This window comes from Cucurbita moschata, unplaced genomic scaffold (assembly GCF_002738365.1).
Source record: "Cucurbita moschata cultivar Rifu unplaced genomic scaffold, Cmos_1.0 Cmo_Scf00001, whole genome shotgun sequence".
NCBI lineage: Eukaryota > Viridiplantae > Streptophyta > Magnoliopsida > Cucurbitales > Cucurbitaceae > Cucurbita > Cucurbita moschata.
The window spans coordinates 8,018,857-8,038,230 of NW_019268517.1; the positions used below are offsets into that span (position 1 = coordinate 8,018,857).

The 19,374-nt window shown below is 34.0% G+C and overlaps 4 protein-coding genes across 7 annotated transcripts in view; 2 read left to right on the forward strand and 2 right to left on the reverse strand.

The window, feature by feature from the left end:
* The window catches only part of LOC111431394 (syntaxin-22), a 5,590-nt gene extending 1,693 nt beyond the window's left edge, over window positions 1–3,897 (reverse strand). The window contains exons 1-6 of one of the 2 annotated variants that reach the window (XM_023068126.1): window positions 3,314–3,884; window positions 1,829–1,922; window positions 1,428–1,567; window positions 1,044–1,118; window positions 244–401; window positions 67–167 (exon numbers count right to left, since the gene is read on the reverse strand). In XM_023068126.1, the coding sequence (XP_022923894.1) occupies window positions 67–167; window positions 244–401; window positions 1,044–1,118; window positions 1,428–1,567; window positions 1,829–1,922; window positions 3,314–3,504 (759 nt within the window). In that variant the 5' untranslated portion in view covers window positions 3,505–3,884. Of the gene's footprint in view, window positions 1–30; window positions 168–243; window positions 402–1,043; window positions 1,119–1,427; window positions 1,568–1,828; window positions 1,923–3,313 lie in introns of both variants that reach the window. The other variant, XM_023068054.1, reaches the window with a different exon arrangement.
* Window positions 3,898–5,916: 2,019 nt separating this feature from the next.
* Window positions 5,917–8,849, forward strand: LOC111431529 (binding partner of ACD11 1-like). Of its 3 annotated transcripts, none has more exons than XM_023068239.1 (5): window positions 5,917–6,103; window positions 6,784–6,893; window positions 6,976–7,051; window positions 7,759–7,842; window positions 7,950–8,849. In XM_023068239.1, exons 1-5 carry the CDS (start codon window positions 6,098–6,100, stop codon window positions 8,556–8,558), a joined length of 885 nt encoding a protein of 294 aa, XP_022924007.1. In that variant the 5' UTR covers window positions 5,917–6,097; the 3' UTR covers window positions 8,559–8,849. The 3 variants fall into 3 exon arrangements, with proteins under 3 accessions (XP_022924007.1, XP_022924074.1, XP_022924148.1); XM_023068306.1 differs by having other exon boundaries at window positions 6,787–6,893; XM_023068380.1 differs by having other exon boundaries at window positions 6,790–6,893.
* Window positions 8,850–10,136: 1,287 nt separating this feature from the next.
* Window positions 10,137–13,137, forward strand: LOC111432714 (dolichol-phosphate mannose synthase subunit 2). The gene is made up of 3 exons (XM_023069680.1): window positions 10,137–10,315; window positions 12,586–12,692; window positions 12,812–13,137. The coding sequence occupies exons 2-3, from the start codon at window positions 12,603–12,605 to the stop codon at window positions 12,962–12,964; spliced, it is 243 nt and encodes an 80-aa protein (XP_022925448.1). The 5' UTR covers window positions 10,137–10,315; window positions 12,586–12,602; the 3' UTR covers window positions 12,965–13,137.
* Window positions 13,138–13,208: 71 nt separating this feature from the next.
* LOC111432164 (probable calcium-binding protein CML18) lies at window positions 13,209–15,637 on the reverse strand. The gene is made up of 2 exons (XM_023069034.1): window positions 14,591–15,637; window positions 13,209–13,687 (listed from the first exon to the last, which is right to left on the reverse strand). The coding sequence occupies exon 1, from the start codon at window positions 15,091–15,093 to the stop codon at window positions 14,602–14,604; it is 492 nt and encodes a 163-aa protein (XP_022924802.1). The 5' UTR covers window positions 15,094–15,637; the 3' UTR covers window positions 13,209–13,687; window positions 14,591–14,601.
* Between the last annotated feature and the right edge of the window lie 3,737 nt (window positions 15,638–19,374).

Sequence of the window (19,374 nt, forward strand, 5' to 3'; positions counted from 1 at the left end):
AAAAAAAAAAAAAAAAAAAAAAAAAAAAAGGAATACTGAAGAACATAAGAAAACGTAAGGGCTCACCAGAGATGAATTTGATCTTTGTGTCTTTGAAGCTTTGACAAGCTGAGTAGTTCCCTGTGATGTTGCAGCGTGGGAACTCTCAATGTTGGATCCAATATCATCTACAACATGGAGATATATACATGAATAACTTGAGCTACACACACAACTGCAACTTTATAAACTCAAGTTCCTTACCAATCATGGCTCCCTGTTCATGAACTAGAACAGCAAGATCTTTGAAAATTTCATTGACCTCTCCAATTTGCTGCTGGATTTCATGAATACCTTGTTCTCTTTCCTCAATTATTGCCTCATTGAAGGCAATTTCATTGTCCAGCAGCAAGACCTCTTGTCTGCACAAACCATTCAATTAAGTAATAAACTATGCATGCGCCTGCCTTATCATAATTAAGTTGTACACTGGGGAAGAGGGAGCATCAAATTTTAGGAAAACACTGAATATAGCATGGCAGAAAATATATGCATGACAGCGCATTCTACGAAACCTAGATAGGCCTTAGGATTCACCATATGAAAGGAGACAGTTTCTATTCCTCGGTCATTAATTCTGGTAGTATCAAATAACTATAGCATTTTTCAAATCAAATAATCACACTATTTGTTAAGCAAGAAAAAAGAAACAACTAAAAGAAAGGGAAAATGACATAATAATTTCACTTCCTGTTATTAGTTGCTAACTGCTCAAATCTACCAAATGATTTTCTCATCTTTAACCTGATTTATTCAGAACTTTGTTTTTTGCATGAAAATAACACAACTACCAAAGAGAAACCCCCTAAAGAAAAGACTTAAACTCATTTAAAGAGCTTTTAGCACTACGTTTTTATATGAAATGATGTTCTTGCATACATGGGCCCAACATTTCATCAGTAAATAGTGCAGAGTATTTGAAACATAAATTCAACTGCATAAGTTCAACTGCATAACCCAACAATCAATCACCCAGCAACAAAATGCAGAGAAAAAACTGTTACCTCCTGGATTCCACAAGGAGGGCACGCTGTTCAAGATTATTTTCTGAGCTTGCATCTGACTCACCGGCTGTGTAGCTGTATATAGGTTCAAACAAACCACATTGCATTAGAATGTTAATAGTCATACTCATGTGTTCAAATCAAATCAAATCCAAGAGTAAATAATATTCTCAAGTAAATCCAATGTAGCCAGTAATCAACAAACACTCCAAGCAAATAACTTATATCAGAAGGAACAATCCAACATGTTTCTTTGGGCGAATAGCTTGCCTCTTTTCCATATCTCTCTCCTTCTGATGAAACGGAATTACATTCCTCTTTTATCTCTTTTTCAGGAAAAAGAGAACAAAAAAAGTACATATGTTTATAATGAACCTGACATACCTAGAAGGTAGAACTGCCTGGGGAACAAACGGTGTATATGCTGTTTCCCTCTCAGCTGCAAGTCGTTGAGCCTTCTGAAATTCTTTCAACACTGCTTGAAAATCTTTTGCAAGCTTAGCATCTGCAATTTTCTTGCTGGCCTGCAGAATTATCACATCGTCTGAGAAAGTAGGAGACGGATAATTCTCAAGTTACTAATGTAGGTACTAATATAACATGTCCTAACTTATACTCTATCATCGTTGATGGATCAGATTAACACTTATTCCAATTCTCTACTACAATATAGGAATATTTTGTTCTTGCTATGAAAGTAGGAATTGGCATCCTAGCTTAACATTGTATCACTGCCAGGGGGACACTTCTGGAGAGAGAGGTGGGTGTTTAGAAAAAAGTCTTACGTTAACTCCAGCGTGATGATCTATTTCACTGGCTTGTTTAAGTTTAGCAGAGGTGTCTTTAACCAACTGTCCAATATGTAACCTGGTCTTGTGCCTGCAAGATGTCAACAAAGGATTAAAACATTTTCCGATGGGAACAAAGATTAACATGGAAATGAAGACTATAGTAGTGTCTCTATGATAATTGACAAGGTAAGTTTAACTACTCAATGAAGATCAATGATATGTAAGTTGAAAAAGCCAGTAGTTATTTCAAATTAAAATTTTAGAAGTTATGACAATACATGAGCACAACCCACCATACTGACGATTGTATTAAAAGGGCACACAAAATTCAATGATGAAATTACTAAGAGAACCTAGGTATTTTGTAATTTATCCATCTGAACTGAATATTGATGGGAAAGATGTATATGCGTAAGCTAGTGGAAATATCATAATCCTCATACTACTTTAGAAATGCTACAAATGATCTGTATATCATGTTAACAGAGATTAATTGGAACAAGAGGAATACAGGAGCGATTCATTTTTATTATTTTACAAGGCCGAATACTAATGATGCTATTCATACAAGACACCTACACATTTATTAGTTGTACAGGCATGGTCTTTACAAAAGCAACCATGAAGACAGTGATCAGTTCTTTTTTCTCTATAGCTACCAAATGTGGGGAAATTTTCTGGAGACCTTTTAAGCCAAGTAGTATTTCCCCAGGAGTACTAATGAAGATATCAAACAACTTCCTTATCAGTCAAATTCTTAAGAGAAAGGGCTAAGATATGTAGGTTAGCTCTCCGGCGGCTACTTTATGGAAGATTTAGCAAAGAGGAACCAAAAAATTTCAAAGATATGTCCCATTGGCGAGAAGCAAAATTAAGGATCTGTGAGTCAATGCATCTATGGCAATAATTTTGGGTGGTCAAGATAAAGAGAAATCCGTTCTTTTGTAGTTCGTTTGAGCCGGGTTCCCCCAATCCCAGCCCCTATGCAGAGTAAAGTTTTGTTTCTTATCTAAAAAAATTGAAGAAACCCAAATCAAATATGACGAAGCAAATGGAATAGCTATACATGGAAACTCCAAGCGAGTGGACCCATTGGTATATCAAATGGCTCAGGCTACACAAAACTGAGAGACAAAAACTAAAAGCTCTAGAAACTTCATGGCGAAGAAATTTAAGACTAAGATACCCGTTCGCTAAGGATGTTATGGCGCTATTCCAAAAAAATGGGTATCCCCCATGCAGATCTTTTCCACGGTCAGGATTTTTTTTTTCATAGAGAATCCCTCCACCAGGGGAGAACAAACGCCAAGGATAACGTACAAGACAAAACTCAAAAGAAACCCAAAATTTCTTAAAACAGACGAAAATTGCCAAAAATGCAACAATCCATACAAAATGGCGAAGATAACATCAACAACTCATAAAATTAAGGAAACCTAACAGAAAATTAAAAAAAATGAAAACAATTACACAACTCACAGCTTCTCGCGTAGCTCGGGAGTATCCTTCGGCGTTCCCAAGGTGTTAACAAGCCTCTGAAACGTAGCGACGGCAGTATTAATCTGAAAAATACCCGAGGCAACGGCTTGCGTGGGATCTTGTTTGCCATTGACGAGGTCTCTCCTCGAAGAAGCGAACGGACGACCAGCCTCGATATCTTGAAAGCTCATGTCGCCGAGATCCCAACTTTTCCAAAGAGAGAAAAACAGAGAGAGAGAAACAGAGAGAAACAGAGAGAACGAGAGATCAAACCAAAATTCAAGAAGAACAAATTCTCCCCTGGAAAAAAGGATCCGAGACCAAGATGAAGGCGTCGTTCCTGTGGACGAGGATCAGAGGAATCCTCAAATCAAATTGGGGAAAAGGGGCGAATTAGGGCAATGGAAGATTGGCCTATGAGGAATTCGCAATGAGAATGCGAGAGGAATTCAACCTTTTAGAGAGAGAGAATCGATGATGATGATGGCAATGGAGGAGAGAGAAAGCAAATAATGATTTGAAACAGGTGTAAGAGTTTTGTTACGCTGTGACGATCATATAATGATCCCCTTATTCTCGACACGTGTATGGCTAAGATCCCTCTGAAATTCCCCCGAGAAAAATGAGGAGATTTTAATATTTTAATTTCAATTATAATAATTTTATTTATATTTCACCGGAGATACTTTAGATTAAGTAATTTTAATTATAAAAACCATAATATATTAATAATGTTTTTAAATTTAATTTCATTTATAATTTAATTAATTAAAATAAATAACGTGTAGGTTAAACATGTGTTATTATTGAAATAATAATTTATTATTTGAAACTAATTAATAAATTTATTTTAAAATTCAATTAACCCAAGTTTATAATTTTAAAATAATAATTAACTTAATTAAATTAAAATTATATTCATGGAATAAATAACATGTGAAATAAAAATAAGGTTAACTATATGTATTTGAGTATTTTTCAAGTTAATCTCTATTGATTAAAAAATTAATTTGTTATTATTTTTTAAAAATTCAATTTAATTTTTTTATTTTAAATCATAAGTTTTTATAAGAAAATAGTATTCTAAACTCAAATTATGTGCACGCATATTTTAATTGCATGTTCACATTATTTATTCGAAATTTTTTTTTATATAACGACCCACGTTGTGTGTAATTGGTAAGTGTAGCAGCTATCATCTCTCTCTCGAGTTTTTTCTCGCTCGCTTGCTCTCAATCTCTTTCCTCCCCGACACAGCACCTCAAATGTCACTGTCTTCTCTATATGATCATCTATTGATCAATTGCCATCATCGTCGTTCTTGCACTAGACACGAAAGAACCACATTTTTGTCGATTCCAATGATTAAGAGCACTCAAAGGATGACGCCCCTGTCGTGGTTGCCTGTGGTGCACATTTTTGTTATGAAACGTGTGGAATTAGTACATCTTGGTCTTGATTCTTGTATACCCCGTAATGATAATTCTTACTTTTTAGTTGTCGATGGTGGTATGAGTTATCAGACTATTGCACAATACTGCGAACCAAAACAAGTATATCAAAGAGTGTTTTACCAGAGATAATACTGTTATTCATATTATTGCACAGCTTTTACACAGTTTATGCATAATACTACGAAACTGTTATTCATACTATTGCACAGCTTTTACACAGTTTATGCATAATACTGCGAACTAAGTATTGTTATTCATACTATTGCACAGCTTTTTACATAGTTTATGCACAATACTGCGAACTAAGTACTGTTATTCATACTATTGCACAGCTTTTACACAGTTTATGCACAATACTGGGAACTAAAACATTAGAGATAGTATTGCTGGAAACTAAAACATCAAGAGATAGTACTGTTATTCGAAACTGTTATTCATACTATTGCACAGCTTTTACACAGTTTATGCATAATACTGCGAACTAAGTACTGTTATTCATACTATTGCACAGCTTTTTACACAGTTTATGCACAATACTGCGAACTAAGTACTGTTATTCATACTATTGCACAGCTTTTTACACAGTTTATGCACAATACTGCGAACTAAGTACTGTTATTCATACTATTGTACAGCTTTTACACAGTTTATGCACAATACTGTGAACTAAAACATCAGAGATAGTACTGTTATTCAATTAGAGATAGTATTGTTATTCATAATTAAAAGACAATAAGACAATCAAAACTAGCTTAGGTTGTGAACTCTATCAGTATTGTTGGGGCTGCCAACTCAACTAACTGAATTTTGAGTTAGTCCATAATATTTTTTTAATTTAACTTGGCTCTATAATTTTAAAATAGAATAAAATCTATAATATAAATATTTAAATGTTATTTTAACCTTAAAAAAATAATTAAATTCTGATTTGGCAATCTCACAATGTGGTTGAAGACAACTTGTAAGTTGCAACGTTGCCCGTCACGGTTTCCGTGCAAAAGGCCGTCCCGTGATGGAAATTCCTCCGTTTCGTTAACGCTCCGTATCGAATCCACAACGGTACTTTAACTCGCGTAATGGCGCGTGTAGTACACGCCCCTAATACAAAATATCTCGATACTATAAATATCCATTAAAACGGAGCCTTGTTTCTGCGTGTATAGCTATTTTTCTTTCATCTGAGGCGACGAAGACTTGGGGCGCGCACTGTGAGAAAATCTCAAATTCAGAATCAAATTTTCCGGTTCAATTCGTATTGGATTCCGGGTTCCTGAGATCGTCGGTTGATTCTGTCTCCGTTCCGGCGGTTTTATCTTAGTCATTTCCAGCGATGTCGGTTAGTGCTTCGTGAATTTTCCTCTCTTTTTGTTGTGTTTGAAGATTGGGATTGGGATTGGGATTGGGAGTTGGAAATGGTTAGGGCAAGATTTCGTTGGTTTAGGTTTGGAGCCGTAGTTTGTAGTTTCTCATCGGGGTTATAACGAATCAGTGCAATGTGCGGCGAAGGGATTAGATCTCTTGTGGTTTACTTTTCCGTTTGACTTTCTCATTTGGAGGTTTTGTGTTTGGTTGAGATTTTCCCAACCGGTGAGTCAAGAATCGAGATTAATGTTTAAGCAAATCGGTCCATTTCTATGTTCTGATTGATTATGAGTTCGTGCCATATCTGTTCCTCCTACTGAATCTGGAGCTGCAAAAGAAGCATGAATTCGAGATTAGTGATGCTTGTAATTAATACTTTGCGCCTTTAGATCATAATTTCTGGTTGGCTTGTTGATATCCATCCTTTTCTTCACTGCACCATTGAGATTTTCATCTATTTTTTCTGGCCATAGTTGATTTTTTACTCTCTTTCTGCCTTCTGGTTATCACGATTCAGTAGTAGAAATGAATTTGTGCATCATTCTGGCGATAGTGAAAGACTTCTTGATCTGTGTTTTGTATATAAATGCAACTGTTTTGTTGAGAGACTTCTTGATCTGTGTTTTGTATATAAATGCAACTGTTTTGTTCTGTATGCAGGTTAGGACTGTTAAAGTCAGCAATGTCTCCTTGGGAGCATCTGAACGAGATATCATGGAGTTTTTTTCCTTTTCTGGTGACATTGAATATCTTGAAATGCAGAGGTTTGTGTACGATTTTAATTCCAGTTTATGATATATATTCAGTTCATTCAATTTTATGCAAACACTAAGTGTTCTTGTGCAGTGAAAGTGAACGGTCTCAAATTGCTTATGTGACTTTTAAGGATGTTCAAGGTGCTGAGACTGCTGTTCTTCTGTCTGTAAGTTCACTTTGTAGACAATATCTATAGTTAATAGTAATTATAAAAGTCTTATACCCCATTGGCATTTAAGATATTACTCTCGTCGATTCGATTAATAGTGGAACTATTTGTCAATGTTGAAGTATGGTTGGCAATATGATCGTTAAATGTTAAAAATGGTGGTGTTCTTGGGTGTTGTTAGTGGCTGAGCCTTGTCTAGGGAGACGATGATGCTTTAACCTTCGATGTTATACTAGGAATAGATTAGTAAGGGCCTTTACATCCCTTCTTCTACTCTCTTTATCTTTACCTACACCTTACATCCGACCTACCTTCGTAAATCTGAAACGGTTCCCACCTATAAATGAGTTATAAGAGGCTAGCCTCCATATTAGGTGGATCGTGTTGCCATTTCATGATATATGATCTGAGGGAGCATTTGCCCCTTAACGAGTTAAATGGTGTAAGGGACATAACCTTGATGCTTCCAGCTGGAGATCAAATTTTGGCTTGATTGCTCCTTTTGTTGAGAGTTTAAGGTAGATCTTAGCTGGAAGTTTGTTCTATGTGTATCAAAATTTCCCCTTATCCTTTTCCTTGAGATATATTTTGTCTTGATTTTTTTGTTCAGTACATTTTAAACTTGTTATAATGAATTGACTAATGACACCCTGCCATAAGAATTGCCTGAGCTTCTTAGATTAACGGGTTCAACTTCTTGTCAGGGAGCAACTATAGTGGATCTTTCTGTCAACATCACTCTGTGTCCTGAATATGAGCTCCCTCCAGAAGCTACCGCGGCACCACCTGTAAGATTCTTGGGAGCGTTGTTCCTTTTTTGGGCTGCTGTGTGTAAGCCTGTTTGTCACTTCATGTGTTCTCTTAGTTGACCAGTTTATTGTCTTGATTGTTGTAGGCCCCAGGAGCTAAAGAACCTGGTGCTGCTGAATCCGCCTTTCGGAAAGCCGAGGATGTGGTTAGCGGCATGCTTGCCAAGGGCTTTATATTGGGCAAAGATGCAGTCAACTCCGCAAAGGCATTTGATGAGAAACATCAATTATCTTCCACAGCCTCAGCCAAAGTTGCTACATTTGATAAGAAAATTGGGTTCACTGAGAAAATTAGTGCTGGTACATCGTTGGTGAGCGACAAAGTTCGGGAAGTCGACCAGAAGTTTCAGGTTTCGGAGAAGACTAAATCAGCATTTGCAGTTGCAGAGGAAAAAGTTAGCACTGCTGGGTCTGCCATTATGAAAAACCGATACATATTGACCGGGACTAGCTGGGTTACTGGCGCTTTCAGTAAGGTAGCCAAGGCAGCTGGAGAGGTTGGTCAGAAAACAAAAGAGAAAGTCGAGGAGACGGAAGAAGAACAGAGAAAGAAGATGGTCGAAGATTTTGCTGAGGTTCATCTCTCGGAATCCCCTAAAGGAGGAGGAGGAGGAGCAGCAGCAGCAGCAGCATCTGCACCCCCTGAGCCTCAACAACGCCCCAAGCCCGAACCCGCTCAAGGTCTGATTCTCTGAATTGTTGTCATGTTTGTTGATATCTATGTCTGAAAGTTCATGTAGTTGTAATGTGTACTTCCCCTTCACTTCTGGCATATGATGGTGGTTATATTTTAGGGTGAAAAAATATAGAATAGATTTGTTGCTCAATTAGTAGTCGGACTTCGATTGCTTAAGATATCTTCATTTGACAGGATGATTTAAAAACAGCAGATTTTTCCATATTGAAAAACAAATTCTGCTCTTTCTATCATTGCTATCTATGTATCAGTGCTGTTCTGGGCTAGTTTTTGGAGTTCCAGAGATTTATTTGTGTTATGTGCTTCCAATTTTCTTTTACAAAACTTTGTTCTTCTTGGGAGTGTGGGAGTGTTTAATAAGTTCTTAAATTTTTAAAATATCGTTTAACAGAAATTTTCAAAATTCTGTATAGTTCGTTTGAGAAGAATCCTTTCTATGATTATACTTGACTATGTCGTTAGAAATACATAAGAAGAATATGACATGATGGGTCAATTAAGCATGTCCAAAAAGAAACAACCCATAGGCTCAAATTGCTGATATCTACCATAGGATAAAGATGTCAAAGTACCTAAGAGGAGGATGACATGATGGGTCAACGAAGCATGCCTAAAAGTAAACTAACCCACAGATTCGAACCAATGATATCTTTCATAGGGTAATACCTAAGAGGAGGATGCCTTGACAAAGTCAACGAAGTATGCCAAAAAGTAAAACAATTCGCAGACTCGAACTACTGAACATTGGTAAATCAACGTCTCTTAGTCCCAGATTGATTCTACCATGTCACGTTGAGTGCTTAGATTTGCTCGAATTTGGCAGATAAATCTAGTTTTCTTTGGTTTTTATAATTTATTAGAACGAAATCTATTCACTTGATAACTTAATCGAGTTTAACGAACAAAGAGTTGGTTAGTACATAAGAAATTTTATGATCTAGTTCTTCTCTAGGAATGAGGCAAAGTTTCATCTTGATACGGGTTTAGCCTCGCAAGTGTCAGATTATTATGAAGTTAGGAATGGTAATGACAAACGTGCATAGTTAGGGTTGACCTATTAAGAACCTTCAACGTTTTCAACTTTTATAGTTCTAAAAAAATGTTGTTTTAGTATGGGATGTGATGTCGAGACTGAACACGTGAGATAAGTAATAAAGAAAGCAAAAGGGTCCTATGGGGGGCGGGGGAACATCCGAGCACATTTTACATGCATAGCGTACTTTGGACTAAGCCAATATGAATCAAAGCATAGTTAATCCATGAGCATAGTTTGAGCCGTGTTGGCAAAATGACTCTGTTTGAGGATGAATACGCTCACTACATGTAACGACTTATTTTTTTATATAAATTTACTATTTTACCCCTCAATTTTAAAATTATGACATCGTTAAAATTTTAATGTTAAAAGGAGAATTACGTACATGGACGTGGCATGTGTAAAAAAGAATAAATAAATAAATATTGATCCAACCAGTTACAAGTGTTATTAAAATAATTTCTCTTATTAAATAATAATAATAATAACGAGGACATAAGCGTAATTTTAAATCCTGTGAGGGCTAACTAAACAAAGTCCAAGCTTCTTCATTTTCCCACATGGATTAGAAATCAAATTTCGCCTTCCAAATTGGCTCATTCTTCGGAAAAACCCTTCCAGATTCTTGCCGCATTCCTTAATCCTTCCAATATTTTCACCTCCGATTACGTTCATCGTTCGATCAATCACCCAGAATTCCGGCGACGACGACGAATCAGGTACGAGTTCTATACCACTCTATCTGGTAACACGTCGATTATCTCTGGCTGCAAAAATTTCGGCGATATTTGATCTCTGTTATGATTTTTACTGGGCGAATTCGTTGATTCCATTTGAAAAATATGAAGTATGCAATTATTGTTCTGTCTTTACATGAATTGATTTCAGTTTATAAGATGATACTGTGATTAGCTTGATCGATATTTGCTGAGTCTGCTTCAGCAGTATTAGCTTCAATTATTTCACATTTCTTATTATAAACAAGTATTGTAGGTTAAACAGGATTGGTTGTTGGTGTGTGTAAACTAAAATTATGTGACTATAAACCAATTGGTGACAAAAATCCCAGAAATGAGAATAGAAAAGGCAAGAACTGAAAACGTTTAGGTTTTGGTAATAAAGATTGTTACTGTTTCTTTGTGGTTTGATTGCTTCATGGCATCATATGCAATGTTCATTTGGTTCTAGAATTAAGTAGTTGTTTCTGAGACACAGATGATATTGGCTATTGAATGTTTTTCCTTCATTATTTAGTAACTATGATCAAGGTTGTTAAATGGTGACAGATACATAAAATCCTAACATAGCCTTGAATCTACAGTTTTATTTCAAATTCAAATATCAGGTTATGAAACAGTCCCTTTGTTTTGATATTTTTTGATGTCTCCATGAATATAACTTGGCAGAACAAAAAGGACTCTATTGTTACCCCTCTCTTCTACCTCTTAAAATTTTAGATTTTTCTTCTTCTTTGCAATTTCCCCTTGAATGCCAATAGTTCCTTCGTCTTCCTTTTTCAATTATAGAACTTGTACATGCCTTTCTCTCACATTTATAAAAATCAAAACCCATTTTCATGTCTAAAACATATTTTCTGGGTATCTATGGTCCCAATGGACTGATCTCAAGTGTTCTGGGATCCATTTCAGGTCACCCATGCCAGTGGAAGTGCATTTATGGTCCTGTTTTGCAAATTTTGAAATTTGATTTTCACACCTGGGATGTTGTATTAAAATCAGAACTTTCTTGGAAAGTTATGAAACTTTTGCTCTAGGTTTTTTATTTTGTCTCTTATTCCCTTGAAGCCTGATTTGTGTTCTAAAGATTATGAATTGCTTGTCATCCCAGTGCATTTCCTACTTGTCACTTATACGAATGGAACTGTGAGAATCGATGATAATCTAGTTCAAACGCATAGTTTTGAATTGTTCACATAGTGTTCCTCTTAGTTTGTTCAATATGGAACTCTTCTTCTTCTTTTTCTTAACTGAAAAATCACTTCCGTTGAGAAAAATAAACGAACACACAAAAGTGATATGAAACTTTGGACCAAAGGTCAAGCAGAAATTTCTAGCTGTTTAATGTTGTCTGAACAACATCCAGATGTGCATCTCCATTCTCCCGAGTGCATCCCGTCTTGTGAGGTTGATGGAGTTAGTTCTGGTTGATTAATTATTTGTACAGATTAGCACAAGAATGCACGTATATCTATAATTGTATTATTATGGATTAGGTTGATCATATATCATTATTTTTTAAAAAAGGTCATACCAATCCCATAATCTTCTTTTTTCTCGATAAAAGGGAAGGTTGTATTAATATCCGTGCCCAAGATCAAAATGAATCACGATAAGTTATTCAACAATCTAGTTTAAATGAGTGAGAGATAGTATTTGAATATCCAATTGGTGCACTTCAATGACTTGTCAAGATCAATCATCTATGAAAATATATGAAAACTTTTTGGTGGAATTATCAATATTACTAATAAGGTTAAGGTTTCCTCTTGTCGTGAACTATTTCTAGTAGTCAGACTGAATTCTTATATAACATGCCAAGCCAAAGCGATAACACACTTTTTGTTTAGGGTTTAGCACAGAAGTTTGGTACACGGTAATCTCTATATTTATGCTATGTTTGGCAGTACGTAGTGGCTATATAACACTTTCTATTCCTAGTTTTTATGTTTGGAAGTAATGTATTGTGTTTCCTCATATGCTTTATGAGGAAACACTAATAGAGTGTTTCAGGCACAAATAATTAATAGCATATGAGGGAACACTAACAGAGTGTTTCAGGCACAAATAAGTAATAGCATATGAGGAAACACTAATAGAGTGTTTTAGGCACAAATAATTAATCGAGAAGCAGTTTAAAGTATTTTCTAGAGTGTTCAACCAATTCTCTAGTAAATTTGTTATTAAGTACGTGGTACTAAAGGCTTATAAATAAATACTCGATACTGATGCGAATTGTATGATAATCACAGGAAGTAATAGCATCAAAATGGAGTTAGCAGACAAGACGGTTGGATTTTTGTTATCGCTAACTAGCTTGTCGATATTCACTTACTATACTTTCTGGATCATTATCCTGGTAAGCTTATCTTCCATGTTCATACATATTCTGCCAAAATTTGATCTCATTTAGTAAACTCGAGCATGTTCATGGTTGTTATCAACCAATGTATTTTTTTTTTTTTTGTTAAATGGCAGCCATTTGTTGATAGTGATCACTTCATCCACAACTATTTCTTACCACAAGAATATGCCATCTTGATACCTGTATTTGCTGGTGTGGTTCTTCTGTGCTTATTAGCCATATTTGTAGGAATAGTGATGCTCAAGTCCAAAAAGAAGAAGGCATGAGGATAGAGTTCAGTATTGTCTGTATTTTTGATAGTTTACTTCAAAAATGTGCTGCCTCGATGATTTTCGAACCATTCCGGTTTGTTTTTTTGTTAATTGATTGGTCAAAAATCTTGTTTTTCAGTATAAGATTCATTTTACTTCAATTGAAATTATTACCATTTATTTCTCCATCTCCTTCCTTCATTCTCTCTTGAAGTTATTTATGAACTAGAAACATATTTTATGCTCAATCATACATTTCTTTCCTCTATTGACAAGGATTTTGTTCAATTAGCACATCTTTTAGGCATCTCTTGTCTCTAGACAAGCAAGAAACTCAAACTCAAACTCATCGCCTCGTTCTTTCCTCGAAGAAAACACTTGAACAATCATAAGCTTAATCATCAAACACTTGAACAATCATAAGCTTAATCATCAAATAACAGAGATTTCAAAATGTTCGACGATCAAAAATTGTGTGTTGGGAATCTACCACCATGCCATATTGGAAACTGAAATTGGAACAAAAATCCTCCACAAAAAACCCCAGCAGTGTTTGGTTTGGACTCCAACTTTATAAGCAACCAAAAATTTGAAACCTAACACAGCTTAAACGCTGTCTTTCTTTCAAGCAAATAAACATTCAAACTTAACCCAAAATTACCATTTTCGGTTTCTTCATCATGTTGGTACCGCAGTTTTCCCTCCAAACATACCAATTTGCTGTTTGTTTTTCAACCACTGCAGAAAGATTTACAAGCACACACCTTAGTTTTCCATGCTCAAATTGTTGGCAGAGGTTTGTATATAACAATGCTAACATTTTTCACAATGACCATTTCACGAAAGTGGATAGATGATCAAACATACATTAATCAAATAAGCCTTACTCTTCGATTTCAAAAGTAATAGATCGGGGAGGGACAACATAGAGCTAACACGTAATATTCGAGAATACATGTATTCAAAAATCCCTGTCATGGCGGTTGTAATCAATCCATAGATACAAGAATCCATATGTTTATATGTAGTCAATCCTTGTCTTAACATAGAGCTAATAACCCGTCGCTCGGTCCACCTGTCTTAGCGGGTAAGCAACCCTACTTTCTTTAAGAAGTCATAGATTCGAGAATCCCCTCTATTATAAAGTAAATGAACATAACACAAAGGGGTATGCTTTTGTAGGTGGAATGATGGGAGGGAACGGGAGAATGGAAATCCTATGATCTTCTTCCCCAAGGTTGTGCCCCTTTATTGTGTGTGTAAATAATAAGGCGACTTCTGCAGAAAACTGAGCAGCATAGCTTGTGTTCATCGACCCTGAGAGGACATCGTGAATCCACATCCTCAATATCCCACCATCCAAAAAAAGCACCATGAAGAATTTGACAAGAACAATCTCAAGTAAACAAAAACATTGCTAGAATGTTAAGAAAAGTAATTTCTCCTAAGCCTTGATGTTTGTATACTTGAGTTCATTTGAGCTGTAATTTCTAGTTCGATCTAATGTAGGAGTTCATGATTGATTGATAAGATTTGATGGGCAACTAAGGATATGAACCCAAAATTTGATTTCAGAAATGCCTTATGATCACAAAGAACACAGAAAAATTTCCAATGAGAGAGGGAGAAAGAGAGATTTACCAGAAAAGTAATCAAGCCCAGGAATTATCAAATGCAGCAGAAGTAATAGCCTGAGAGAACTCTTGAAAATTGATTCTGCCATCGCCGTCGGTATCGGCTTCCCTGATCATTCCGGTGAGCTCCTCCGCCGTGAGGGCGTGGCCGAGTTTGGCCATGGAGTGAGCCAACTCGGCTGCAGTGATAAACCCATTCCCATCTCTATCAAACATCCTAAACAACTGCCTTAATTGATCCTCTGTGTAAGGGCACTTCGCCGATACCAGCTCCGGCTCCACCAAAGCTACGAACTCCGAAAATTCCACTAATCCATTGCTGTTCGTATCGGCCTTCATTATCAAACTCTCAAGCTGATCTGGACTTGGCTTTAAACCAAGTGATCGTAAGAGCGATCCGAGTTCGAGTTGTGTCAAACTCCCGTCGTTATTCCGATCGAACGACCGGAAGATTTCCCTCAGCTCAGCAATTTGTTCGTCGTCTAACTTAATCGGTTGCTTATCGCTCATGTTAAACACAGCCCTAATTTAGTCGAAGAAATCTTAAAATTCCTGTAGAAACTAAACGAAATCCCCAAAACAAATAATCTATCTCCTTTTAATCGGCATTCAATTACACCAATGTTCTTCTCGAGAAGAATAAGAAACAGAAACAAATAATCTAATCCTTAGGTGTTTTAGGATCTTACGCCCTGGATTCGCCCAATCTGAATCCACTCCCTCAACAACAACATCAAGCAAGAACAATACCTCGAAAATTCCAATCAGGATTCACCAAAATCGAAAGCCAATCGATCAAAACCAAGCTTGAATTTTCTGAATGGCTTTTGAGATGGAGATCGAACGATCCGAAACATGCACGAATGTCGTTGTTCTTCCTCCTGGTTCGGTGGATCGACCGAATCACCCGTGAATGTTCTAATTCACCGAAAAATCGGATCCTCAACAGTGAAATTTTCTGAAGAACAACGACGAAGAGTTCAATGAGAAGTTTCCGAAACGAATCAAAATGAAAACCCCCCAAAACAATTTTCGGATTGGTTTCGAAGAATTAGAGACTCTAATTCTTCGAAACCTGTAATTCTAATTTTTATCAATTTTTTTTTCAAAAAATTTTAATTGTTTTCTTCAGTTTTCGTTCAAAATTTCCGGGAAAATTATTCCAACGGAAATTTCCGATAGAAAAGGCGGGAATTTCGTGACAAAGTTGCACGTCTCTTAAATGCTGACGTGTACTTTTCTGTTGGTGTCATGGTGTCAACTACTTATTATAAGTAATTTACCATTTTACCCTTTCAGAACTTATTTAAATTAAGTTTGATTTATGTGTTTTTGTAAAACTAAATTGGGTTAAATCAAATTTATCTAAATTTCTTGAAATATATTTTTGTTTATGATACAATTACTATTTATTTTACTTTTATCTAGTTTTATTATTAATTTTGTGTTATTTATTCTTCTATTGACTCTTAAAAAAAATAATTTTTAACTATTTAAAATATATATTTAAATTGAATTCTACCCATTAAATCTTTGAAAATAAATAGCTAACATTTTTTTTTACTAAAATAAAAATTTTAATATACAACCCAAATTAACCCAACATAAAAAATTTATGGTTAGATTGAATTAGTTTGGAATGAACAAAATTATAGTTCAAATAATTGAATTGAGTCTAAAAAATGTCTCGTCTCGACTCAGCTCAAACCCCTAATAACTGTATGTTACGCTTAAATTGTGTCATTTCTAATACTCTTGTTAACATTTGGTCACGTGATTACTAAATATATTATTTTATTAAATATGGTTTAGTTCTAGGTGTCGTGTAAAGAGGTATCCCGAGCTAGTTTTACTTGTTTTTAAAGCATTCTTTTATTTTTATATCATAAATTATTGTTTTTAAGTAACAACCTTGATCAATAATTATTTAAATTCATTAATGCAAATGACAAGAGAAATGAATACAATATTGGGCCTAAATGGAACATGAAAGCCCAAACATTAATTGGGTCTAAATGGAACATGAAAGCCCAACATTAATTGAGCCTAAATGGAACGTGAAAGCCCAAACATTAATTGAGCCTAATGGAATGTGAAAGCCCAAACATTAATTGGGCCTATATGGAACGTGAAAGCCCAAACATTAATTGGGCCTAAATGTAACGTGAAAGCCCAAAATATTTACTGAATATTTGTTGTTTAAATTGATGGAATCAACTCGGCTTGGCTTCATGGTATAAGATACTCTGAACAATTAACACCACGAGAGTTTGGTTGGATTAGATTTTTTTCGGTTTGAATTGTATTAAATTTTTGCTTTTTCATAACCTAAATGAACCGTACTTTTAAGATTGTTAGAAAGATTAAAAATATTTATTGCTTATAACAAATGTTAGTGACGTGACTTGTAAATGTATGATATCTAAGGTTTATAAAATTTTAGTTATTGATATAACATGTACCGTGGCGTAGACAAGTGAGATTTTTTTTTATAATAAATTAAAAAATAAACAACTTAACAATTCGACTCGATCCGACCCAACTTCAAACTAGAAGATTTCTAGTTCATTAACGAGTACGTTAAGATAAAAAAAAAAAAAAAGCGAACGTTTGAAAATAAAATAATATAGTCATGAAAAGGAAATAAAGGACTAAATTGCAAAAATAGCCCTAATAAACCCTATTTGGGAAATTCAATATTTTTTTGGTTGGGCTCCACAAATCCAATTCAAAATATTTTTAATACCATTTTCCCTTAAAATATCATTTTTAATAATCCTTGGAACAATAGTTTTTTTTTTTTTTTTTAATTATTATTATTTATCTTTTTTTGACATAAATAACCCCACCAAATGGGAAGAAATGAAAAGTCCCATTTTGGACTATTTGGTGTATGTTTTGGGCAAAATAATGATTTGTGTAGGACCCCAAATGGTAATTTTACCTAAATTTGTCAATAAAAAAATATATAAAATATTTTCTTATTATTATTATTGAAGTCAAAATAATTGGAATATTATTTCCAAAAATAGAGAAATTTTAATACAAAATATGTCAAAATTTTGTTGGAAATTGGCCCAAAAGAGAAGTTCTTGAGATTATTCAAAGCTTACACAGCCAATAGAAAATAATATTAAATTTTTAAAATTAAATAAATTAAATTAAATGAGTGGTAGTGGAAAAGGATGGGATATTTTTAATTTTAAAAATATTATATATTAATATAAAGTGGATTCAAAAGATTTGGTGACGTGTCATGAATCTCCATGGGGACATGACAATTTTTAACTATATTATTTATGTATACGTCATAATATTTTTTATAATATTAGAGCTCTACGTGTATTTGGTCGGGTTGACAAAAATCGTTTGAACCAACCCAAAATTTCGTATTTGTTAGGTTGGTGACCCGAGTAACCTAAATAGATTTCATAACTCAACCTTCTATTTTTTTTCGGGTTGTATTAGATTGTCGGTTTATTTTTTTAATTATTTAAGAAAATCCTATTTACCCTCTATCCATATTATATTAATAAACTAAAATCTCATAAAATTTAAATAAAAAATATTCACACGTCAGAATGTATCACCTAACATCAGTTACAAACGTCAAATATTCTTAATTTTCATAGTAATCGTCAAATATTCTTAATTTTCATAGTAATCTTAAAGGTTGAGTTGAGCTGTAGTCATGTTTTCAGGTTAGTCAGGTTAACCAGACAAAATAACAGTATTAACCCGCAAGCTAACCCAAATTTTCGTTTTTAAAAAATTCAACCTAATCCAAATAAAAAAAAAAAGATTTGGACATGCTAATTTACCAAAACAACCCTGTAATTTTAATATATTGTTCTTTAATAGTAATAATTTGAAAGGAAAGCAAGGCACCGACAATATCCTTTAATTCAATTATACATTTTTGTTAAATAAAATAATAATACAAAATTACCAACCTTCCTTTAAGCACTCATTTTCACATCAATCAATTCTATTTTTTTAATTTAAAAAAAAACCGACATTTTTTATTATTTAATTATGACGGGTGAGAAGTTAACGATTATTATATCTGATATTTTGTGTTTTATTCTCTAAAATTGCTCGTATTAGCTAATATAAATTTAAATAAGTAAAACAAAATAAATAAATACTAGTTAATTAGACTATAAAACTTAAAACGATAAAATATAAATAAAAAAAAGTGAAACATATTATTATTATTATTATTTAAGTTCAATTTATTAGATATATAATAGAATTCCATATAAAATCAAACCTAACATTTTTTATTTTATAGTTAATTAATTTTTAAAAAGAAAATATAATTAATAATGCATTAAGCAGAAAATTAAAAAATTTACATATGAAATGTAAGATTAAAATTTTAAAAATAATACCCACCTCCAAATTAAAAAATAAATAAAATAGATTTTTATTTTGTATAAATGTTTTAGTCGATATACGTTGGCTAATTAAGAGAAACATAACGACAATTCTTTTTTGTTTGCCAATTTGAATTCACTTTGTCGAGAATGATTTAAATTCATACCATTTCCGTTGTTTATAGAATAACTTTTCAAGATTTAATTATATAACAAAAAAAGTGCAACGTCGTTTTCACGTATTGATATATAAACGAAAAATCGAATGATGTTGATGCACAAACTAAAAAGAAAACGACCGTTTGCTAACTTTTTAAGAAGTGGATATTACTGAGGTATTGTATCTTAATTAGTAAACAAAACTCGAGATGGTCTTTATTATTAAAGTTTTTTTTTTTTTTTTTTTTTTTTT